The sequence below is a fragment of the Carassius auratus genome, unplaced genomic scaffold (assembly GCF_003368295.1).
Source record: "Carassius auratus strain Wakin unplaced genomic scaffold, ASM336829v1 scaf_tig00216339, whole genome shotgun sequence".
Taxonomy (NCBI): Eukaryota; Metazoa; Chordata; class Actinopteri; order Cypriniformes; family Cyprinidae; genus Carassius; species Carassius auratus.
This window is the reverse complement of record NW_020528517.1, coordinates 145,740-172,289: the sequence shown is the minus strand read 5'-3', so window position 1 is coordinate 172,289 and position 26,550 is coordinate 145,740. Positions and strand designations below refer to the sequence as shown.

General features: G+C 40.6%; 2 protein-coding genes across 2 annotated transcripts in view; both read right to left on the bottom strand.

The window, feature by feature from the left end:
- Positions 1 to 16,011, bottom strand: part of LOC113097636 (uncharacterized) — a 24,749-nt gene extending 8,738 nt beyond the window's left edge. Inside the window, exon 1 of the mRNA XM_026262904.1 lies at positions 12,550 to 16,011. Within this exon, the coding sequence (XP_026118689.1) occupies positions 13,721 to 15,988 (2,268 nt within the window). The 5' untranslated portion in view covers positions 15,989 to 16,011 and the 3' untranslated portion in view covers positions 12,550 to 13,720. The remainder of the gene's footprint in view (positions 1 to 12,549) is intronic.
- On the bottom strand, positions 16,000 to 26,550 carry LOC113097635 (uncharacterized). The gene is made up of 2 exons (XM_026262903.1): positions 26,305 to 26,550; positions 16,000 to 19,885 (listed from the first exon to the last, which is right to left on the bottom strand). The coding sequence occupies exon 2, from the start codon at positions 19,572 to 19,574 to the stop codon at positions 16,020 to 16,022; it is 3,555 nt and encodes a 1,184-aa protein (XP_026118688.1). The 5' UTR covers positions 19,575 to 19,885; positions 26,305 to 26,550; the 3' UTR covers positions 16,000 to 16,019.

Here is a 26,550-nt window from a genome sequence, read left to right as displayed (position 1 = left end):
AAGGGAGAAAGATTAGCATAGCTGCTGTTCATATCATTTCAGGCAATGTGCACTTTTTACTATTTCATCAATGGAGTACATTGAGTACTATTTTTAATCTAGTAGGTTTAAACTGAAATAATTTTTCTAGATCCCTTAATAAACATATTATTTGTTATCCTTTTTTGGGGAACAGACACAGTCTCTATAGAATGGACTGCATATGCCAGAGTAACATTTAATACATTTTAATAAAATTTAACTGGGAGGAACATCATAACTGTAATTTAGACAACCATTCAAGAGTTTGGGGTCTGTAAGATATTTTATGCCTTTATAAATAATCTCTTATGCTCACCACGGCTCCATTTATTGAATCAAATTACAGTAAAATAGTAACACTGTGACTATTACAATTCAAAACAACTCTTTTCTATGTGAATATTATGTTAAAATGTCATTTATTCCTTTGATCAAAACTGAATTTTCAGCATCATTACTCCAGTCTTCAGTGAAACATCTTCAGAAATCGTTCTAATATGATGATTTACTACTCAAGAAACATTTCTGATTATGATCGATGTTAAAATACAGACGTGCTGAATTTTTTTTTTGTTGGATTCGTTGTTACATAGACTCCAAACATTTGAATGTTGGTGTTACATGCATCAAATTGTTCAAAATCATCTGTTTCAAATAGTGTTCCTGTAGCTCAACTGGTAGAGCACTGCTCAAGCAAGCGCAAGGTTGGGGGTTCGATTCCCCAGGAACACATGATATGTAAAAACTGATAGCCCTGAATGCACTGTAAGTCGCTTTGGATAAAAGCGTCTGCATAAATGGATAAATAAATGCAGGTCTTTTGAACTTTGTATTCATCTGTGAATTCTGAAAAATAAAATGCATCACGGTTTCCACAAAAAAAATGAAGCAGCACAACTGTTTCAACGCTGATAATAAGTTTCTTGAGCAGCAAATCAGCATTTCTGAGGGATCCATGTGACACTGAAGACTGGAGGAATGATGCTGAAAATACAGCCGCACATCACAGGAATAAATTAGTTTATAATGTATTCACATAGAAAACAGCTATTTTAAATTGTAATAATATTTCACAATATTACTCTTTTTACATATTTTAATCAAATAATTACTACAGAGGTGAGCAGAAGATAATTATTTCAAATTGTATCAACTTCAAGCTTTTGAACACTAGTGTAGTGTATATTTGAGGTTTGACTTACTGTACTAGTCTTGTGGTCCACAGCATCTTGGAGATGTTGTCTTACAGTAGGTTCACTCCGACTCTGCTGGATGCAGCAGGCCATCAGCACTGAAGAATCTAGGAACAAAACAAGCTATTTGACACAGAGCCAACAATATTTAGTCTGCAGTTCCAGGTTTATTAGATGGAAACAGCTAGAGCAGGTGAAATGCAAAAAATAAATAAATAAAATAACAGATTCATTGCGATATATGTTGTGAAAAACATGCATATTAGGTTACTTAACCTTTTCAGCGCTTCCTACATCTCTGTCAGCAGCTCCCATCAGAAATATTAAAATCTTGGACACTCCCTTCTGTTGTAGTAGGATTATTTTGTCACTCTTGAAATCGCAGAACAGTTTTATGTTTACCATAAAAGATCAAAACAACTTTAGTTTTCTGCCAATTTTCGCGCTCCTTGATAACGTGACGTCATCGATAAACAGTAAAGTGCAAATGTTAAGGTTAAATAAATTAAGCAATTTCCAATCATCCATTGAAAGATTACCAACAAAACAGTCAAAAGCTAGCATCTACAGATGAAGATTTGATTAAAAGCCCAACTTTTCATAAATAAGAGAACAATAGAGTTATCATACCTGACGATACGTCGTCTTCAAACGGTAGAAATGCTAACGGACTTTTCGAAGACATTAAACCATTCCTATAAAGTAAATAAACAACAGAAGCGAGTCAAATACAAGTAAGAGAAGTGTCAACAACAGTTATAAGTAATATTTGTGTGATTTTATGGACTTAACTCACCTGAAAACAGTGAAATCAGCGAGAAACGGGGTGTTTCCTCGTGACATTTGCAGTGTTGCGCTCCGTTTCCATGGCAACTCCATCCGGTCCGCGCGCACGCCCATGAAAGCACGTCACGAATTAAAAGTCACACGCTTACGTTACATAAATAAACATATGAATAAACATATGCCCCTTATTTTTTTCTGTAAGAGGGGGCGCGGACATTTGTAAATTGTATGTGTCTGGCTCTCGGTGTCATTCCAGCTATATTAGCTGTACAAACAGCTTGTTTTGCTGTTTACCGTTGCAAACTGCTGTATCTTACTATGTTATTTTTAATGTATTGTCTTAATTATGAACGTACTGGTTTGTAGTGCAAACAGTTTTACCGTTTACTGCACTTTGTTCTTCTTGTTATTTCCCTATAACCATGACCATAAGTCTCACACATTCACATACAATTGTTTGGTGGATAGAATTAGATCACTACATAATTCAAAATGTCATTCAGTTATGATATTGCTAATTTAAAATTCATTTTGTAGTTCTATAGCCCAGTGCAAAATGCCAGGCCTGCACATAATAGTGGGACAAAGTGGAACTTTTATAGTTTAAGATTTTGTATTGTTGCTTTTACGAACACTCATATATGTATGTGTGTGTGTGTGTGTGTGTGTGTGTGTGTGTGTGTGTGTGTGTGTGTGTGTGTGTGTGTGTGTGTGTGTGTGTGTGTGTATATATATATATATATATATATATATATATATATATATATATATATATATATATATATATATATATGTATGTGTGTGTGTGTGTGTGTAAGGTGCATATTGAAGAAATGTGAATATCATGAAAAAAGTTCATTTTTTGTAACTTTTTTTATTAAAAAGTGAAATTTTCATATATTCTAAAGATTCATAATTTTTTTTTTTTTTTGATGATTAGAGCTTAATTTAATGAATGTAATTATTGCATTTAAAAGTATAAAAAAGGAGTTAAACAAATATTATTTAATTATTTAAAATTATTTTTAAAGAAACTTTGTCCTGTGGTGTGACAGTACAGGTGTTACAATGGAGGACTTTTTTTTTTTATCACACCAAAGGACGTTTCAGCCTTTTCTGTCAATTAATGACCTTGCTATTCCAAGCTAACCTGTCATTAGTGGCAAGCAAGACACATTTGCAAAATTTTCTAGGATTATGTAGCTTAACATGCATTTTTTAATAAAAAAATAAATAAATAAATAAATAAATAAAAAAAAAAAAATTATATATATATATATATATATATATATATATATATATATATATATATATATATATATATATATATATATATATATATATATATATATATATATATAATTTAGGGGTGTCATATTAATGCAAAACAAAGCATAAAAAATTTGTAATGGTTCCAAAAAAGTTCAAAGCACATGGTGTCACACCAGAGGACATGGTACAAAAATGTAAAAAAATCGAATTACATTGCAGCTTCATAACAGATCCGTGTAGGTCAAATAAATGTGTGTATGTATTTATATTATGTGTCCTGAAATATTATGGGCGTCCAGTACTCAAAATAGTTTTAGAACCACTGACTGGTAAAGAAAGGTGATCTGCCAGGACGTGTCTTCAGAAAATGGCAGAGATGCTCACAAGTCTCTGAGCTAGAGTCCAAGTCAAGTCTCAAGTCTCTGAGCTAGAGTCCAAGTCAAGTCTCAAGTCTCTGAGCTAGAGTCCAAGTCAAGTCTCAAGTCTCTGAGCTAGAGTCCAAGTCAAGTCTCAAGTCTCTGAGCTAGAGTCCAAGTCAAGTCTCAAGTCTCTTTATTATATTAAGTCTCTGGTTATAATAAATGTTGCATCACGTACAGCGACCCATCCAAGCTGCTTAGAACACTGCATAGCTATATATAAGGAATTCAAAGCATGTAATATGTTATTATGACAACTCTATCTATTAGCATTCAATATCAACTTTGATTTTGGTATATAATCAGTGTAAACAGGCTATTGCAACATGACAAAAACACCAAGAATGCTTTACTTTTAAGTTAATATCTGTATTTTGCATTTATGGATTCAGTAATGGCCTTCTGTCTGTCCTGGCTGTATAGCTGCACACCTCTTGTCTGGCTTAAGAATGAACAAAGCTACGCTGACTTATGTTATTCATACAATACCTACTCACAAATAAACATCAAAAACAAAGCCGGCTGCAATGAATTTCTGTGCAAAACAGCTTTTACTACTAACTCTTCCACACAAGAACATTGTTATCACACAAGAACATTTTGATAGAGAACCAAAAATATTTAAAGCAGATAAAATTAGAATAAATAAAATGGAAATGTCTACATACTATTACTACTGTAAACTTTGCAAATAGGACATCAGCCCCTTCAAGTCAATGAACAATAACAAAGTGGGCTGCAATGAATATCTGTGCAAAACGTCATGGCTCCGCTCCTACCCAATGACAGAGGCACGCAGGTTTTTTTTTCCACTGGAGTACTCACGTGAAGGATGCGTGCACAACTAATAACTAATATCATCACGCTATAAAGGGTTGGCCTGCGCTGGGTGCGCCCCTCCCCCTTTAACTGTTCTGTCTCGCGGAGGAGCTCATTTGTGTGCATCTGTGTGAAACACGCGCTCTGAAACACGCATAGGAAAAAAGATCGACAGAAAGAACGGCTCCCCTCCAGCCGTGACTCGGCTCCCATCGTTCATGTTTATGAGCCGTTCAAAAGAATCGGTTCGTTCGCGAACGTCACAACTCTAACAGCGAGCTCATCTGACGTTTACTAAAAATTAACATTGTTCACGAGTCCCGGAGCTCGAGTCCGAGTCGAGTCTGAAGTCTTTCGAGGACGAGTCTCAAGTCGAGTCTGAAGTCATTGTTTGTGCGACTTAAGTCGCACTCGAGTCCGAGTCTCAAACTCGAGTCCCCATCTCTGGAAAATGGCACATCTGGTCACCTGGTATAGGTCATATCTGGCCCACATACAACAATCCAGAACTCAACCTAGAACCGGTTTGTCACACACGGGCCAGATCTGGCCCACACACAGCAAGCCACGAGTCAAATTAAAGCCGGTTTGTCGCACACGGGCCAGATCTGGCCCACACACAGCAAGCCACGAGTCAAATTAAAGCCGGTTTGTCGCACACGGGCCAGATCTGGCCCACACACAGCAAGCCACGACTCAAATTAAAGCCGGTTTGTCGCACACGGGCCAGATCTGGCCCACACACAGCAAGCCACGACTCAAATTAAAGCCGGTTTGTCGCACACGGGCCAGATCTGGCCCACACACAGCAAACCACGACTCAAATTAAAGCCGGTTTGTCGCACACGGGCCAGATCTGGCCCACACACAGCAAACCACGACTCAAATTAAAGCCGGTTTGTCGCACACGGGCCAGATCTGGCCCACACACAGCAAACCACGACTCAAATTAAAGCCGGTTTGTCGCACACGGGCCAGATCTGGCCCACACACAGCAAGCCACTACTCAAATTATAGCCGGTTTGTCGCACACGGGCCAGATCGGGCCCACACACAGCAAACCACGACTCAAACTAAAGCCGGTTTTTCGCACACGGGCCAGATCTGGCCCACACACAGCAAGCCACGACTCAAACTAAAGCCGGTTTGTCGCACACGGGCCAGATCTGGCCCACACACAGCAAGCCACAACTCAAACTAAAGCCGGTTTGTTGCACACGGGCCAGATCTGGCCCATAAACAGCATGCCACAACTCAAACTAAAACCGGCTTGATATGTGTGGGCCAGAGATGGTCCATATAACCTCTGCCGCTGCCAGTACTGAGCCAGATGTGCCATAGTTGGCCCAGATGAGGCCCGGATATGTATGCTATCTGGGTCCAGTCATATATTTACAGTATAAAATGATTTACATATTAAAGATCCCTGGAAAGGGTTTTTCATGTTCCAACAGTTGTTGTACATTGCTAGATGCAAAACTGACTTACAATTTTTTTTTCTTAAACAATATTTGTGTAGTGTCCATACAAAGAGAAATAAGTTATTGGCCATATATATTTAGTCAGTTTGAGTAAATTATTAATTTAGTGTAAACGGATTAATTTTAATTTAATATTGTACTACGTTTCATTTTTTAGGTAAATTTGCAGATGGTCCCTAAAGCAGATTAAGTGAATAGACAGCAAATATCAAACATAAAACTACTGCGCTTGGTTTTCTTTTTACGAAAACTTTTTGGTTTGTGGGGCTCATTTCTGGGCTCATCTACTGAATTGTACATAATATACAGTAATATATTGTATTAATTAGATGCAGAATTTAATTTCTTGAGACAATAAAAGACGTTATTTTTTTAACGTTAAAGTTTAACACGGAGTTTTTCTTATTAAGTGACTTGCGTTAATATCCTCATCTGTCTGTATAATTTGCTTCATCAGTAAGACGTGAGTTTAAGTGAGAAGGGTCTGGCTGCAGACCATGGGCGAGTGGAGCTCCACTCTCAAACCGAAAATACTTCACCTCCACTTGAAAACATCAAGATGGCGTCGCCGGGAGTACTTCAAACTTAAACTCAGGTAATTTTATCTCTGCATCGCTAAAATGGTGAACTGACGCTGTTGTAACGTGCAGTGTAAGAAAAACGCACAGGGCTTACGTGAAATTACTAACAAAAGAATTAATAAACACTATGGATTTATAGATTTATATCGCGAGCAATGTTGATGTCTGGCCACTGATCATATATACACCACATAGTAATTTATAGATCAATGTGTCTGTCCAATGTGTTTTTTTATTAAGTTATCAAGTTCAATTACAAACCTTTACACCAGATTTCAACAACTGAACACATATAATTAGTGTTGATACAGACAAATAAAAAGAAAAAAGATGGAAAAAATAACAAATAACAATAATCACACCATAAGATAAAACAGAATAAATAACGGAAAGAAAAAGAAAGATGTCTTAGGGTCTTATTCTAACAACAAAAACAAGTTCAAAGCATACAAGAGTTTCTGGGCGTTCCTGTCAATCCTGTAATGAAGAGACTTTGCAAATATCTTTAGTTCATTCTTTAGTTTAACCTTTAAAAACGTACTTATCTTTGTCTTTTGTCTAATAAAAGAGAAAAGAGAAAAGGAAAAAGAAAAGAGAGATGTATGTATAAGGCGAAGGGGAGTGTTCCTTGTGTTAAATCTAATTTATTTATTTTTATTTTTTTTCCCCTATTGTATAGAGGTTATTGTTAAGTACTGGTAAACATTTGAATGAACTTGGCTGGAAAACCAGGTTGATTATTGTACAATCTCTCTGTTTTCTTTGTATTTGCATAATAAAAAACAATTATAAAAAAAAAATAAATAAATAAAAACGTACTTATCTTACTTATCTACTTATCTATGAATCTAGTGTTTGCTAAAAGTAATTAAGTTATTTATCAAAAAGTCTAGGATCTTTTCCTTCAACAATACTCCAACCTTAACTGAGATCACAGTCAAAGGGTGTATTGATATCTGTTTGAAATGAAGCCAGTTTTGAAATTCCAGCCAAAAAGTCTGTACAGATTCACATTTCAAAAACATAGGATCAACAGTTTCAATATCTTTCTCACAGAACCCGCATGAATTGTTCTCCCAATTAAATCGTTCTTGTAGGAAGTGATTAGATGGATAAATGTCCTTTCGAATTTTAAATGTTACTTCTTTGGCTTTAGGAAGAACTGGATAAGTAAAATAAAGCTTCCTTATTTTCTTTGCCTCTTCTTCAATAAATTCTTGAAGAACATACTTTCTTTTCAGTTGACTGGGGAAGTACAGTTTGGATAATACATTTCTGATAAACTTATTTGTTAATTGTTTGCTCTTTAAATTTTTACCTTTAGTACATGATGGATAGCATAGATGTAACTTAGTTTTTGATGGCTTGTGGTAAAATAACATAGTGAATAATGAAAGGACACGATCGTTTTGTATGTGTATTCCTTTAGCATTTGTTGTATAATTTAAAAAAGGTCATATGAGGAGGTTGTTTTGATATTTAATTTTTCATTCACTTCCAGGGATAGGATTGGCATAGAAGATGCAGCACTCTACATTTTAAATGTATGTTGCCACCTTAGAAGTCAAGGTCTTTTTACATGTGACTTTAACATATTTATTTTTTCTATTTTGTTGTTCTGTTATTCTATTGTTTGACTTTTTTTGTTTCAGATCAAATGTATATCAAGTGTTATCCATCCTCATAACACCTCCACAAATAGAGACTGAAACTTCCGAGCACCATCACCTTGTCTGCTATGGGACTGTCATAGGTGAATGATGCAGTACTATTCTGTGTTGAATTTACCTAACGTCAGCACACAGACATAGTATTGTTCCAGTTTTGCTGTGCTCATGTCTTCTTTGTGTCCCCAGCCCAGCATCAGATGCATCAGAACAACAAAGCACAACTGTGGTGGACCAGGCACCTTCAGCAACAAGTAAATTGCTTTAACATTAATGATAATTAAATGTCAGTATTGTAATTAAACTTGACCCATCTGACGTAATTGTTCATGCCAGAGATTTAACAACACTGTCAGTCAGGAGCATATTAAACAGGAGGCACACTTCAGCTGGCTTGATGGTGACTTCAGTAAGTGTGGTCAACCCTCTTGTTTTTGTGGCTATAACAATTAGACTAAGTAATCTCACTCTCTTCCATTTCCTTAACATGAAACTTTTTTTTTTTTGTTGATACTGAACAGGTGCAGTGAAGATATCTAAAGAGACACTATCTAAAGTACAGAAAGCCGTACATAATCTCTAGGTGCAGTCGCCTACAGTACAGCCAGCTTCACAAAGACTGTGGGGCTGGTCACCAGGAAAATGGCCAACAAGGAGTGCTTTTGGGGTTTTACTCCTCAGATGACCACCCTGGCTACTGTAGCTGGGATTGCTTCACAGACAATGGAGGTCTTGAAGAGTAACGTGTACGTGCATGTGAACACATTGTGTTATTAGAGGAACAATTATGGTCACTTGCAGTTCATGTGTTTTCAATGTAGTGTAAGATGTGTTAATTATTATTATTACTCAAAAACCATTAAAACTTCTAAATTGTGGAAGTTATTCTTCATTATTTTACTGTGGTTATTTTGTATATGTTGTTATTTTGATTAAAATACAAAATTCAACACATAATTCTGGTTGAGGTATTATTTTAATAATTTATTTAATATTTCATTTATTTTTCACTGCTAAATATTAAAAACACAAGGTTAACTTTCTAAAAAGTATGGAATGTTACATTGGCAGTTGTACACTGGTAAAACAAACATGAAAAAATTGATGTCTGTAGTGCATAAAAATAGGATAAAAAATATGCTGTCTTGTCATAAACCGTAAAAGATTAGTATATATATATTTTTTTATTTCTACTAGGTAAAAGTAACAAAGATTAAAGTACAGAACATATTAACCTTACGTACAAAGAGGTGACATAACTGGCAAAGCACCCTTTATACGTGTATATAACAAGTAATACAAAACGAAAGTTTGGTGGTAGTGACATATTTTCCCTCTTAAATGGAGCTCCACTCGCCCCCATGGAGGCGACGTAATTCTACGTAAAGTGTTACCCGGACCAACATGGCGGCCGCGTCATTAGTGGAGGCGACGTAATTCTACGGAAAGTGTGGCCCGGTCCAACATGGCGGCGGCGGCGCTAGTGGAGGTGACGTACAGTATTGTTCAAAATAATAGCAGTACAATGTGACTAACCAGAATAATCAAGGTTTTTCGTATATTTTTTTATTGCTACGTGGCAAACAAGTTACCAGTAGGTTCAGTAGATTCTCAGAAAACAAATGAGACCCAGCATTCATGATATGCACGCTCTTAAGGCTGTGCAATTGGGCAATTAGTTGAATTAGTTGAAAGGGGTGTGTTCAAAAAAATAGCAGTGTGGCATTCAATCACTGAGGTCATCAATTTTGTGAAGAAACAGGTGTGAATCAGGTGGCCCCTATTTAAGGATGAAGCCAACACTTGTTGAACATGCATTTGAAAGCTGAGGAAAATGGGTTGTTCAAGACATTGTTCAGAAGAACAGCGTACTTTGATTAAAAAGTTGATTAGAGAGGGGAAAACCTATAAAGAGGTGCAAAAAATGATAGGCTGTTCAGCTAAAATGATCTCCAATGCCTTAAAATGGAGAGCAAAACCAGAGAGACGTGGAAGAAAACGGAAGACAACCATCAAAATGGATAGAAGAATAACCAGAATCGCAAAGGCTCAGCCAATGATCACCTCCAGGATGATCAAAGACAGTCTGGAGTTACCTGTAAGTACTGTGACAGTTAGAAGACGTCTGTGTGAAGCTAATCTATTTTCAAGAATCCCCCGCAAAGTCCCTCTGTTAAAAAAAAGGCATGTGCAGAAGAGGTTACAATTTGCCAAAGAACACATCAACTGGCCTAAAGAGAAATGGAGGAACATTTTGTGGACTGATGAGAGTAAAATTGTTCTTTTTGGGTCCAAGGGCCACAGGCAGTTTGTGAGACGACCCCCAAACTCTGAATTCAAGCCACAGTACACAGTGAAGACAGTGAAGCATGGAGGTGCAAGCATCATGATATGGGCATGTTTCTCCTACTATGGTGTTGGGCCTATTTATCGCATACCAGGGATCATGGATCAGTTTGCATATGTTAAAATACTTGAAGAGGTCATGTTGCCCTATGCTGAAGAGGACATGCCCTTGAAATGGTTGTTTCAACAAGACAATGACCCAAAACACACTAGTAAACGGGCAAAGTCTTGGTTCCAAACCAACAAAATTAATGTTATGGAGTGGCCAGCCCAATCTCCAGACCTTAATCCAATTGAGAACTTGTGGGGTGATATCAAAAATGCTGTTTCTGAAGCAAAACCAAGAAATGTGAATGAATTGTGGAATGTTGTTAAAGAATCATGGAGTGGAATAACAGCTGAGAGGTGCCACAAGTTGGTTGACTCCATGCCACACAGATGTCAATCAGTTTTAAAAAACTGTGGTCATACAACTAAATATTAGTTTAGTGATTCACAGGATTGCTAAATCCCAGAAAAAAAAAAATGTTTGTACAAAATAGTTTTGAGTTTGTACAGTCAAAGGTAGACACTGCTATTTTTTTGAACACACCCCTTTCAACTAATTGCCCAATTGCACAGCCTTAAGAGCGTGCATATCATGAATGCTGGGTCTTGTTTGTTTTCTGACAATCTACTGAACCTACTGGTAACTTGTTTGCCACGTAGCAATAAAAAATATACTAAAAACCTTGATTATTCTGGTTAGTCACATTGTACTGCTATTATTTTGAACAATACTGTATTTCCGCTCTTGAGTGGAGCTCCACTCGCCCATATGTCTGCAGCCAGACCCTCTTGGTTTAAGTCGCTTTGGATAAAAGCGTCTGCTAAGTTAATAAATGTAAATGTAATCACTGTTAATCAGTTTTCTTTTCTTTAACAGATTTCTGAGGGAAACCGCGTGAAACCTTGAGCGTTCGTTCATATTTTACATCCGCTTAACTGTCTATAGCCTATAGTTTGCATAATCATCAATAAAGTGTAATCTGAGATCTGAGGTCTTATATCATAGTATTAATTGATTGAAAAGCGTTACTCGTCATTTGTGAATCTTGGAGTGTGACGTGAGGGGATGCCCAGTATTACAGCACAGCGACACACAAGCCATGACACAAAGTTACGGAAACTAAACAACCGAAAGCAATATATGTCTTCCTTAGATGTAATGTTAGTTCTGTACTTCAGCGTTGGGTAAAATCCCATTATAATCTCCTTTATGGTAGAGAATGCTGCTTAATAGGCTACGGGTAACAGCCTTTAAATACAGTCTATGGTAAAGGCAAAGATGTTGAAATAAACATTCACATTCACACAATCAGCTTTTCCACATGCCCCGATAATCAAAACTTCTGCTTAGCGCCTGCTCCATTTCTGCAGATCAGTTTTTGTTACTGTATTACTTAATCCACCTGTTGCTTTGGTCTTCATCAGAAGCTGCTTGCACCACCTGCTGGTGAGCGACTGACAGGAGATGGAGATCATGCCTCTGTGCTCTACTGCTATTCCTGCAGCTCCCGGATGTGAATGGGCGAATTATCTGCCGAATTTTAACCACTGAATTTGTGGAAGCGAATTTGGAAAGTGAAATAAAATGGACCGAAATTTGCCTGTCAAATATTATACATCGTATTTTTAAACCGATTGAATATTTTGGAGGTGAATTCTGGAATGTGAATATGAATTATTGATTTTTTTATTATGAAAAGGTGTGTGAAATATTTTTTATTGAAATATTCACAGCTTAAACGAACAACTATGTTAAATTTCAGGATCTAAAAATGCAATCCTTGGAAATACAAGGCATTAAAATGCAAGTACTGTTAATGCAATGCATATTCTTTTCAGTTAGTGCTATTCAGCATGCTTTTTTGTTTCAAAAGACATTTGTCATTATTTTACTTCCATATAAATGGCTGCCTTACCTTTTGCTTGCCTACCGTGAGGTTCCCCAAGCATCCACCGGGTTTTCTCCTTTTTAATTACTGTTTGCTCACCAGATCCGAGGTCCATTGGACATTTTGAGAGACAGTTGGGAAGCCAGTGACAAGCCTACCAAGCGAAACATCTCCAATCACTCCACCGGCCTCGTCCATTCCCACGGCCGGGGGGTACCCACGAGACTGCGCTCTACTCTACTTTCCCTTTGTAGCTGAGGGGCTAAGGACTGTAAGGTGCTAGCTGTGGCTAATGAGTTGAAGCTGGGCCGGGTGTGTCGTTAAGAACACCAAAATCGGAGAAGGAATCCAGTTTAACAGATATATTTATACAAGCATATGAAGAGGGGGAGCCAGATCTTGATTAGCTGTATTAAACAGTGCTCTCTGTGCACAGATCGAAGATGAGCATGAATATTAAGTGATATCATCTTTGCTTTATGTCCTGAGGAGTGTCAGCATAAGCGTATGACTGTGTGTGGTCTGTAACAAAACAAATAAAAGATATGCTCTAACAAACAATGCTTCTTTCTTATCACAATCACACTCATAACAACATAAATGACATTAAAACTACTGGCTTCCCCAAACATCAACACAATGTTGTCATTAAATACAGCAGAATATTAAACATAATTCACAGCTTACATGTTTAATAATTATACATAATTACGCAATTACACTGTACTGGATGAAACTCAAACACTAACTATACTTCACATTAGCATCCATTTTGTGTCATAACTCTTTCCACATCGATATCTAAGCAAACAACAATCAACTAAGCCTGAGTAACAGTGCTATTTGTAGTACTCACTTTCTCTCTGGACGCACACAACTTTAAACACTCATAGAGAACATAAAGATCAAAACTGCATTTAGTCAGGGAATTTCACGGCTCGCTCTCTCTGAAGATGAACGCTGATGCAAGACTGGATTGCGGTGTGCGCGCGCACACGCTCTGAAGCATCCCACCGTATGAGCTGCGCTCTGTCAAAATAAGAGTCCCCGCAAGTGGGGCGAGAGCGCTCTTATCCATTCGCGTCGTAAATCAGTGTCATTAGTGAGACTTTCACACAGCCGCCCCCAAATTGCATGCAATTTGCTCCTGAGAAAGGCTCACTGCTCAGCCACTCCATAGGCACTACGACAGAATCCATTATGAGTCTGGGATAGCTGTAAGGGCAATGAGACGGGCAACTGGTCTGGTGTAGACTTTGTCCTTGATCCGGACATCTGCTGACCTTACACGACCATCAACGCTCTGATGTACCTTAGTTACTCTGCCGACTTGCCAAAGAGCCCTGGGAAGCTGTGGGTCCATCATCAGAACAACAGAGTTGACGGCAAGATCCACATTGGTGGTATGCCACTTCTGTCGGGACTGCAGGATAGGCAGGTAGTACCTGATAAACCTAGACCAGAAGTGGTCTGCCAAGACCTGACAGTGCCTCCATCTTCTCCTGCTCAAGCCTTCACTCTTGTTGTATACCACCTGGGGCAAAGCACCATCCAGCCGCCCCATCAAGAGGATGTTCGGAGTGATTGCATCCAGATCTGCTATATTGGCTGAGGTATATCCCAGTGGCTTTGTGTTCAGTATCGCCTCAACTTCCAACAAGACGGTACATAGTACTTCATCAGAGACCGGCTGAGCTCCAATAACTGTATACAAAGCAGATTTGACCGATCTTATCTCTCGCTCCCATGCCCCACCGAAATGAGGTGCTGCCGGGGGGTTGAAGTGGAAAGCAATCTTCTGCTTCGCTAGAAGTTGCTGAAGCTCAGAGGATAGACCGTCAAATGTCTCACGAAGCTCTTTCTCTCCTGCCTTGAAATTTGTGCCCTGATCCGAGTAGAGTTCAGCTGGCGTACCCCTACGGGCAATGAATCTCCTGAGGCTCATTAGAAATGAGTCCGAATCCAAGCTATGTAAGAGGTCCAGGTGTACTGCTCGTGTGGTGAGACATTTGTAAATAATGCCCCATCTCTTCTCAGAGCGGCGCCCCAACTTCACCTGGAAAGGCCCAAAACAGTCCACACCCGTGGAATAGAAGGCTGGCTTATAAAGACGCAGACGGGCCACTGGTAAGTCTGACATCTTGGGCACCGATGGCTTGGCCTTCCATCTTCTACACTCCTTACAGAGATGTTGTATATGACGATTTGCTTCTCTCCCGCGCAGAATCCAGAAAGTGCGACGCATTTCTGCGTATACCCTTTCAGGTCCAGGGTGACAGAGACGAGTGTCATAGTCCTGTATAAGGAGCTTGGTGGCTGGGTGACTGGGATCCAAGACGATCGGGTGTTTAAAAGTAGAATCGAGCACTTCCGCCCCCCGCAATCTACCACCAACACGTATGATCGCATCCTTAGGGTCTAACTCTGGGGACAAGGTAAGTAGGCGACTACCGTTGGGTACTGACTTGCCCTTCTTGAGGTGGTGTAGTTCTTCTGGGAAGCAGTCTTGCTGGATTCTCTTGTAAATGATCATTTCTGCTTGATGATAATCTGAAGCAGTAAAAGTACTACCCTGTCCAGCCGCCCCGTGAAGTTCATGCACCGTAGCTTCAACCAGATCCTTCCAAGTGTGTTGGCCACCTTGTAGAGAACATGGCCAGTCACTGTTAGTTACAGTACCGCAGGAAACTGACTTCCTGTACTCTGACAAATCTGAATCAGGCAGCCTAGGTAATTGAGATGGCCATTCGTGGGGTTCCTTAAGGAGGAAAGGGGGCCCTTGGCTCCAGCGATTAGGCAAGGCGAGCTCCCCAAGAGTCTTACCCCGTGTGACATCATCGGCTGGATTCAGTGAGGAGTCCACATAACGCCAGGCACTGGGTTCCGTGAGCTCCTGAATTTCAGCTACACGGGTGCCCACAAATACTTTGAAACGGCACGACTCCGACTGCAGCCAGGTAAGTACCGTAGTTGAATCACTCCAAAGTATAATCTTATCGATCTCCAAGGTCAGCTCCCCTTCTAACATCTTTGCCAGTTGGGCTGCTGTTAGGGCACCGCAGAGCTCTAGACGTGGAATGGAGTGTTGTCGCCGGGGAGCGACTCTTGATCTCGCTGCCAGGAAGGACAGGTAGACTTGGCCTTGGGCATCCTTGGTCCGCAGGTAAGAAACAGAGCCATAGGCTTTCTCTGACGCATCGCTGAATATGTAGATATGTCTAGAGACAACTGTTTGACTCACGTGAGCTGGAACATAGGATCGGGGTAAGGTTATGCGAGGCAACAGATGGAGTTCGTCTTCCCACTCCTTCCAAGCTAACTGGAGCTCCTGAGGGAGGAGGGGGTCATCCCAGTGATGGTGCTTATCCCACATGCTTTGGACAAGCAACTTAGCGCGGGTTGTGTAGGGTAATATGAAACCCAGAGGGTCGTACTGCCGAGCTAGAACTTTATACACGTTGCGCATAGTCAGTACACCGTAATCAAGTGGGCGGCTCTTATACCCCAAGATGTCCAATTCCCAATGCCAACTTAGCACAAGAGTCAGCGGACAGACCAGTGTCATCATGTGAGAGCCAGCGCTCCATACTGTCCGACCTAGCTTCCTTCGGCAGATGTCCGATGGCACTTGGGATGTTACATGCCCACTGTCGGATTTCAAATCCACCCGATGACAGAGTCTCTCTGAGTTTGTCGACCAATCCTCTGGCTTCAGCTGCAGTTGCCACGCTCTGAAGGCAATTATCAACATAAAAACAGCGCTCTACAGAGTTTCTGACACCATCCCCTGGAACACTGTGATCTCTAGCATGCCGTTGGAGAGCAAAGGTGGCACAACAAGGTGAACAGGTGGTGCCAAAAGGCAGGACTTGCCATTCGAAGGTATCAGGGGGAACCTCTCGCTTCATATCTCTCCACACAAACCTGAGAAGTGGTCGGTCTTCTGGCAGAAGTTGGACTTGGTGGAACATACTCCTGATATCTCCACTAACTGCTACTGCTTGTTGCCTAAAGCGCAGCAGGACCCCAAGAAGAGATGCGCCCAAGGTCGGTCCTGGGAGAAAGGCATCATTCAAATTCAGCCCACGAAACTGGTAGGAACAGTTGAAAACAAGCCGATTCTTCCCATTATGGCTAACTAGGTGATGAGGTATGTACCATGATTCACCAGTCATTGAGATCTCATCTGGGCCCAACTTCTTGACAGCTCCTGATTGTACCAGCTGATTGATTGCCTCACAGTAAGCTTTGGCACGTTGAGGGTCCTTCGTTAATCTTTTTTCTGTACTCCACAAGCTTGGTAGAACCGCCTCTTTGGATGCACGGAACAGGGGCATGTCTTGTTTCCGTAGCAACGGAGTAGTATACCGAAAGATACCAGCAACTTCAACCCTCCTTGTCTTTGCCTCCAGGTGCTCTATTGCCTCCTTGTCTTGCTTCGATCTCACTGCCATCTTGTCCCTCTGAAAAGGCAGCACATCCATCTGCCAGAGTTTCTCAACATTCCTCATCAACTCTGTTGTCTGTGGTGAAACACTGGTAAGGAAGCACTGTTGTGCGCATGCCATCCACTTGATGATGTGAGTCGGCCTCTGAAGCGTCCAACCCAGTCTTGTACGGATAGCTGCTGGTCCTCCTGGAGGGCCTAACCTCACTGGCTTCACTGGAGTGAGCAGATGGGGGTGATCTGGTCCTATCAATACAAGTGGCTTGACAAGCTCGAACGGTTCAATAGGGAGGTCTGCCAGATGCTTATATTTTCTCTTCAACATGGAGATGGGATATGAGTGATCCGCCAGACTGAGGCGCTGTGAAGTGAATGCCTCTGCCACCTGAAAGCTTCTTCTGGGATGTGCAAGGGGTGATATGCAGAATGAGACGGATGATCCCTTCAAGGTTTGGACATCCTGTCGTATTGTGCGAAGGACAAGATCCTCTGGTCTACCTTGCAAACCAAGTCGGTCAACAGCTTCTGGAAGGAGCATCGTGCGTTCCGATCCATCATCCAATACCGCGTAGGTGTCAAGAGTACGGTCCTTGTTCCGAAGAAGCACTCTCACAACCTTTAATAGGACACGAGTGGAAGTTGATGGCCGATCCAGGTAAAGAACCTCGGTACCGTTGTTCACTAAACAACTCTCTACTTTGGGTGGCTCTGCAACGGGACGGGTGTTCACACTGTGGAGAACTTTCAAATGCCTGCCCTGGCACAGGTCACAGAGCCTTTTGAGGTCACACTTTGCAGCTTGGTGGGACCTCCCACATCTCCAGCATCTTTTATTCACCTTGATCCAATCTATGACTTCCTCCCTTGTGAACTTCTGAATGGATGGGCACTTATTCAGAAAATGTTCCGAACTCTCACAATATGGGCAGTACAGCTTTATCTTGCCTCTCCTTTTGAAATCTGAGGAACTCTGGCCATCTTGCTTTGTGGCCTTACTACCTCCAGAGCTCTCTGCCCCATGAAGCACGGTAGCCGCTGATCTACTCTGTCGCTTCTCAGCTTTGTAGCTCAGTGACCCTTGGACTCGGGTGTCAGATGGGGTGTCATAACTTTGACACCATGACTCATACTGGAGCCACTCTGCTAAGTCAAGCAGGGTATGAGTAGAGCCAGGTCGATGGAACATCTGGCGTCGGAAATTGGCCCTCAACTCAGGCGGAAGTTTCGTGAGCAGCCGTGCAACGTGTGAGCCGCATCGCAGCTCAACTTCTCCATCAGAGCCCAGAGTCTTCAACATGCCCACTAATGACTGAACATGCAAAGCAAACTTCTCAAAGGCTGCTGTATCACCCCGCCTTATCTCTGGTGAGTCCATGACAGCAGCAATCCTCTTTAAGGCGACTTGATGTGGCTGCCCGAACTTCTCGTTCAATGCGGCCATTGTGTCTGAGTACGGCATAGGTGAATTGATGTATGAGTCAGCTATAAGACAAGCCTCCTCCAATCTCAGATGGTCCACGAGAACCTGATATTTGAAGAGCTCAGTGGCGTCCTTTGGCAACAGGTTCATTAGGGCGAGCTTCAGGCGGGAGAATTCCATGGGGTCCCTATGGATGAAGAGGGGAATTTTCGGTGCTGGCCCATGGTATTCCTTTTCCTTCACCATAGCTGATAAAGGCTGGTATGGTATGTCTCGAGAGGGGGTATAATGACTCATGTGAGGGCCTGGTACGTGTTTAGGTAGAGGCCCAGATCTAGCCGAGTCAAGAACAGGAGGAGAGCTGATGCCTGGTGAGTAAAAATGTGGCCGGTGCGTCAGAGGCTGAGGCTCATGAAACTTCCTAGCTGGTGGTCTCTTAGGGGTTGAAGACAGATGACTTCTAGTTGCGGAGTTAGATACAGCACTATCTCTGATTAGCTGGAGTTCCTTCATCATTCTATCTATAATTGTGACCATCTGTGTCTCCTCACCCTCCGGAGGCATTGTCGGTGGTTCAGCAGAGGGCCATGGTGGAGGTGGTAGCCAGTCGTCATACTCCTCTTCTTCCCTTCGGGCCGGAAAGTGATCCTTTACAGGAGGAGGTGGTACTGGCCACGATTCTTGTCGTGCCCCCTGCTGTGTCCTAACTGGGGCTACAGGAGAATGCATTTCACTCTGAATACTCCAAATCTGTGCATGGCTGCTCTGCCTGTCCTCTTCAGATCGGCATAATGATGTGTTCTCTCTACGCATCTCAAATAACTCATTCTCGTCCCCTGCAAAGGGTGTCGGAGTATATGTCCACTTTGCACGTCGGCCAGTTGAACGTGTATCATAGCTGGGAGAGTAGTCTTCATCATGCTCACTAATATCGGAGTCCCACTGAACCTGACGAGGGAACCTTGTGATACGTGTTCTTTCAGCTGGCGTCATCATAGCCGCTCCCTCACGGTGAGAGCTCCACCCCTCTAGACCATGCATATGCTGTAATAAACTTGTACGAGATGAAACTTGTGTCAGTTGTCTCATTGGACTAACCTCATAGTCCTCCAGACACTGTGGCGGTCTCCGCTGCCTCTTCGGTCGAGTCGATTGGACCCAGGATGCTTCACCGTTTTGCTGCATATTCCCGGAACAGCTTGTATCCGGCTCGAAGGACCAAATGTAGCTGAGGGACTAAGGACTGTAAGGTGCTAGCTGTGGCTAATGAGTTGAAGCTGGGCCGGGTGTGTTGGTAAGAACACCAAAATCGGAGAAGGAATCCAGTTTAACAGATTTATTTATACAAGCATATGAAGAGAGGGAGCCAGATCTTGATTAGCTGTATTAAACAGGGCTCTCTGTGCACAGATCGAAGATGAGCATGAATATTAAGTGATATCGTCTTTGCTTTATGTCCTGAGGAGTGTCAGCATAAGCGTATGACTGTGTGTGGTCTGTAACAAAACAAATAAAAGATATGCTCTAACAAACAATGCTTCTTTCTTATCACAATCACACTCATGACAACATAAATGACATTAAAACTACTGGCTTCCCCAAACATCAACACAATGTTGTCATTAAATACAGCAGAATATTAAACATAATTCACAGCTTACATGTATAATAATTATACATAATTATGCAATTACACTGTACTGGATGAAACTCAAACACTAACTATTGAGAATGAGAAGTTGTCGTCATAGCACAAAGCCCCTCCCTCAATATCACGGTCTCCGCCACGTTGGAAGGATACCGGCGGCGAAACAGGATTGTTTACATGTGTTGTTAAGAGGAGATTCTCGCAATTCTGCACTGTTTTACCATGCCTGGAAGTTACTGCTGCGTTAAAAACTGCTGCAGTACCTCACACGATACATATGGAAAACATAGGAGCAGTGGAATACAGTTTTTTTAAGTTACACCAAGCGCAAAACAGCGGTATTTGGAGAAGCTCTCAAGCGGCACAGAGACCTGGACCATTTACCCCCGTGCACACATATGGACATTGGGAATTATATTGTTTTCGGTTTAAGTTACTACACAATGCAGGAGTTTAAAAGCCACAAGTCTTTGGAAAGTTAACGAGGCTTTCTGTTGTGGCTGGGTCCATTTACAGCAGGTGATGAATACAGTGTTGTACTGGCCAAAGTAAGTTTATTCACATGCGTTTTAGCGTATTGTAATTACATTGCATTTAGAATTAACTGCGACTGAACACTAGATTGTATCGAGATGTTCAATGTATACGAACATTTCCAACATGTTTTGATGTAAGCTAAAGCTGTGTATGTTTAGTTATAATTTGATTTTAACCCAGTGACACATACTGTACCAGGTTTTTTTGTTGGGGGCTGCAAAGTGGACAAACCAGTTCTGGGCTAGCTAGGGTAGTTAAATGTGTGATTGCGAGATGTAAATGTCTGGGTTAGATTAAGCCATTAACAGCGTGAATGCAAAATGACTTACATTATAAACAATATAATTCCCAATGTCCATACCCAGATAGCAAACATATCCGGGCCTCATCTGGGCCAACTATGGCACATCTGGCTCAGTTCTGGCAGTGGCAGAGGTTATATGGGCCATCTCTGGCCCACACACATCAAGCCGGTTTTAGTTTGAGTTGTGGCATGCTGATTATGGGCCAGGTCTGGCCCGTGTGCAACAAACTGGCTTTAGTTTGAGTCGTGGCTTGCTGTGTGTGGGCCAGATCTGGCCCGTGTGCAACAAACCGGCTTTAATTTGAGTCGTGGCTTGCTGTGTGTGGGCCATATCTGGCCCGTGTGCGACAAACCGGCTTTATTTTGAGTCGTGGCTTGCAGTGTGTGGGCCAGATCTGGCCCGTGTGGGACAAACCGGCTTTATTTTGAGTCGTGGCTTGCTGTGTGTGGGCCATATCTGGCCCGTGTGCGACAAACCGGCTTTATTTTGAGTCGTGGCTTGCTGTGTGTGGGCCAGATCTGGCCCGTGTGGGACAAACCGGCTTTATTTTGAGTCGTGGCTTGCTGTGTGTGGGCCAGATCTGGCCCGTGTGGGACAAACCGGCTTCATTTTGAGTCGTGGCTTTCCGTGTGTGGGCCAGATCTGGCCCGTGTGTGAAAAACCGGTTTTAGGTTGAGTTCTGGCTTGTTGTATGTGGGCCAGATATGGCCTATACCAGGTGACCAGATGTGCCATTTTCTGAAGACACGTCCTGGCAGATCACCTAACTTTACCAGTCAGTGGTTCTAAAACTATTTTGAGTACTGGACGCCCATAATATTTCAGGACACGTAATATAAATACATACACACATTTATTTGATCACACGGACCTGTTATGAAGCTGCAATGTTATTTGATTTTTTTACATTTTTGTACCATGTCCTCTGGTGTGACACCATGTCCTTTGAACTTTTTTGGAACCTCAACAAATGTTTTATGCTTTGTTGTGCATTAATATGACACCCCTAAATGATTTTTTTTTTTTTTTTATTAAGAAGTGCATGTTAAGCTACATAATCCTAGAATATTTTGCAAATGTGTCTTGCTTGCCACTAATGACAGGTCAGCTTGGAATAGCAAGGTCATTAATTGACAGAAAAGGCTGAAACGTCCTTTGGTGTGATAAAAAAAAAAAAAAGTCCTCCATTGTGACACCTGTACTGTCACACCACAGGACAAAGTTTCTCTAAAAATCATTTTAAAGAATTAAATAATATTTGTTTAACTCCTTTTTTATACTTTTAAATGCAATAATTACATTCATTAAATTAAGCTCTAATCATCAAAAAAAAAAAAAATTATGATTCTTTAGAATATATAAAAATTTCACTTTTTAATAAAAAAAGTTACAAAAAATGAACTGTTTTCATGATATTCACATTTCTTCAAGATGCACCTTATACACACACACACACACACATTTATATATATTCACACACACTTACATACATATATGAGTGTTCGTAAAAGCAACAATACAAAATCTTCAACTATAAAAGTGCCACTTTGTCCCACTATTATGTGCAGGCCTGGCATTTTGCACTGGGCTATAGAACTACAAGATGAATTTTAAATTAGCACTATCATAATTGAATGACATTTTGAATTATGTAGTGATCTAATTTTATCCACCAAGCAATTGTGTGCATGTGTGAGACTTATGGTCATTGTTATAGGGAAATAACAAGAAGAACAAAGTGCAGTAAACGGTAAAACTGTTTGCACTACAAACCAGTACGTTCATAATTAACACAATACATTAAAAATAACATGGTAAGATACAGCAGTTTGCAACAGTAAACAGCAAAACAAGCTGTTTGTACAGCTAATATAGCTGGAATGACACCGAAAGCCAGACACATTAAATTTACAAATGGCCGCGCCCCCTCTTACAGAAAAAAAATAAGGGGCATATGTTTATTCATATGTTTATTTATGTAACGTAAGCGTGTGACTTAATTCGTGACGTGCTTTCATGGGCGTGCGCCGCGCGCGGACCGGATGGAGTTGCCATGGAAACGGAGCGCAACACTGCAAATATCACGAGGAAACACCGCGTTTCTCGCTGATTACACTGTTTTCAGGTGAGTTAAGTCCATAAAATCACACAAATATTACTTATAACTGTTGTTGACACTTCTCTTACTTGTATTTGACTCGCTTCTGTTGTTTATTTACTTTATAGGAATGGTTTAATGTCTTCGAAAAAGTCCGTTAGCATTTCTACCGTTTTCAGACGACGTATCGTCAGGTATGATAACTCTATTGTGCTCTTATTTATGAAAGTTTGGGCTTTTAATCAAATCTTCATCTGTAGATGATAGCTTTTGACTGTTTTGTTGGTAATCTTTCAATGGCTGATTGGAAATTGCTTAATTTATTTAACCTTAACATTTACACTTTACTGTTTATCGATGACGTCACGTTATCAAGGAGCGCGAAAATTGGCAGAAAACTAAAGTTGTTTTAATCTTTTATGGTAAACATAAAACTGTTCTGCGATTTCAAGAATAACAAAATAATCCTTCTACAACAGAAGGGAGTTTCCAAGATTTCAATATTTCTGAAGGGAGCTGCTGACAGAGATGTAGGAAGCGCTGAAAAGGTTAAGTAACCTATGCATTTTTTTTCACAACATATATCGCAATGAATCTGTTATTTTATTTATTTATTTTTTGCATTTCACCTGCTCCAGCTTGTTTCCATCTAATAAACCTGGAACTGCAGACGTAATATCGTTGGCTCTGTGTACAATTCAAAATAGCTGTTTTCTATGTGAATACATTATAAACTAATTTATTCCTGTGATGTGCAGCTGTATTTTCAGTATCATTCCTACAGTCTTCAGTGTCACATGGATCCCTCAGAAATGCTGATTTGCTGCTCAAGAAACTTATTATCAGCATTGAAACATTTGTGCTGCTTCATTTTTTTTGTGGAAACCGTTAATTTTCAGGATTCACATATGAATACAAAGTTCAAAAGACCTGCATTTATTTGAAACAGATGATTTTGAACAATTTGATGCGTGTAACACTAACATTCAAATGTTTGGAGTCTATGTAACAACGAATTTCAGCACGTCTGTATTTTAACATTGATCATAATCAGAAATGTTTCTTGAGCAGTAAATCATCATATTAGAATGATTTCTGAAGATGTGTCACTGAAGACTGGAGTAATGATGCTGAAAATACAGCTTTGATCAAAGGAATAAATGACATTTTAACATAATATTCACATAGAAAAGAGTTCTTTTGAATTGTAATAGTCACAGTGTTACTATTTTACTGTAATTTGATTCAATAAATGGAGCCGTGGTGAGCATAAGAGATTTTTTATAAAGGCATAAAATATCTTACAGACCCCAAACTCTTGAATGGTTGTGTAAATTACAGTTATGATGTTCCTCCCAGTTAAATTTTATTAAAAAGTATTAAACTCTGGCATATGCAGTCCATTCTGTAGAGACTGTGTCTGTTCCTCAAAAACAGACAACAAATAATATGTTTATTAAGGGATCTAGAAAAAATATTTCAGTTTAAAGCTACTAGATTAAAAATAGTACTCAATGTACTCCATTGATGAAATAGTAAAAAGTGCACATTGCCTGAAATGATATGAACAGCAGCTATGCTAATCATTCTCCCTTTGCCTTCCTGTTTCTGCAAATGTCCATGCCAGGGTTATTAGAAACTGCACAGCACAGGACTTGCAGGACTTGTGAGGACTTCAGATGATACCAGTACTCAAAAGACCTTAGATGATGGCAACTATAGATGGACATACAAACTACCACCACTGCAAAAAAGGTAATGTTAATTTGAAAGAGCTGTGTCACAGTATCAAGGGCTCCCTTATCAGTTCTGCTTTCAGTACTGGAGAGTAAAAGATACATTTTTTTTTTGTTTGATGCTTTTTGTTTGTTTTTATTAGTACATATACGTTATCTTGCACATTTTATCTCCCCAACAGATTCTAATTTGAAAGTTTATAATGCATGTTCGCTACTCCCAATTCAGAAGACTGAATCAGCCTGTGTATCTGAATGTTTCTCATACTCACTCCTCTCTGCCACGTCTGAATTTGGGATTTTCCTTAGCTGTCAGTTAAAAACGTCAAAATTAAAAGAAATAAACATTTGAAATATATCAGTCTGTGTGTAATGAATAAATATAATATACAAGTTTCACTTTTTGAATGGAATTAGAGAAAAAAATCAACTTTTTGATGATATTCTAATTATATGACCAGCACCTGTATATCATTGCTCTCTTGTTGATTTTGATTGCTTCCATTGTCCTCATTTGTCAGTTGCTTTGGATAAAAGTGTCTGCTAAATGTAAATGTAATGTTAATGTGTATTTAACTATATTTATAAATATTTATCTGTATTTTTTACTTTTCAACAATGTAAATGTATTTGTTTTATATCTATACATGCAGTTGTATTCATGTATGTATATTTATTTGTCTAATTTTTATATTTTAATAAAGCAGTTTAGACTACATGAGTGTTTTCTTTATTCTGGATGAATTACATATTCTTTTGTGTCTAGAAAGGGTAAATATGGGCCATATCTAACCCAGAAGTCAGCCACAACTGGGACGGATCTGGGCCACATCTCAGAAATGGCATGGTTGACATCTGGGCCAGGTGTCACCCATGCCATTTGTGAGATGCGGCATGGATCTGGTACAGTTGTGGCTGACTACTGTCAGACAAAACTGGGCCAAATCTGGCCCAGATGTCACCCACACCATTTCTGAGATGTGGCCCAGATCTGGTTCAGTTGTGGCTGACATATGTCAGCCAGACTCAGGTTGAGTCATCGCCGTCATTCCGCGCGGTATGTGGGCCAGAAGAATATGGGAGATGTGGGCCAGAACTGGGCCACATGTCATTTGCTATCTGGGTATGTGTGCACGGAGTTATATGGTTCAAGTCTTTGTGCCGCTGCAGGGAGCTGCCTGAGAGCTTCTCCAAACACCACTGTTGATGTGAGCTTGTTCCTGTAAGGTCCACTTTCTTTCGCCTTATGTTTTTGCATTGCTTTACTTTCTTCCCTTTCTTTCTCGTATTCGTAGATCCGTCTCGATCTGTTCCGCCGACAAAATAAATGCGCAAAAATGAAAGCGCTCTGAAATGTTTAGTCGCGCCTCTGTGAAGTTCTGAAGGCATTGCCCCTGGCAACAGATAGCGTATCCTTCCATCAGGGCCGACCGGCTCAGACCGCTCCCAAATCAACCCAAATCGGCACGTGACTTCTCATTCTCAATACTTCACATTAGCATCCATTTTGTGTCATAACTCTTTCCACATCGATATCTAAGCAAACAACAATCAACTAAGCCTGAGTAACAGTGCTATTTGTAGTACTCACTTTCTCTCTGGACGCACACAACTTTAAACACTCATAGAGAACATAAAGATCAAAACTGCATTTAGTCAGGGAATTTCACAGCTCGCTCTCTCTGAAGATGACGCTGATGCAAGACTGGATTGCGGTGTGCGCGCGCGCTCTGAAGCATCCCACCGTATGAGCTGCGCTCTGTCAAAATAAGAGTCCCCGCAACCGGGGCGAGAGCGCTCTTATCCATCCGCGTCGTAAATCAGTGTCATTAGTGAG

What these genes read in the sequence shown, in the direction of transcription:
- LOC113097635 (XM_026262903.1), bottom strand. Translation starts at nt 19,574, where the DNA reads ATGCAGCAAAACGGTGAAGCATCCTGGGTCCAATCGACTCGACCGAAG.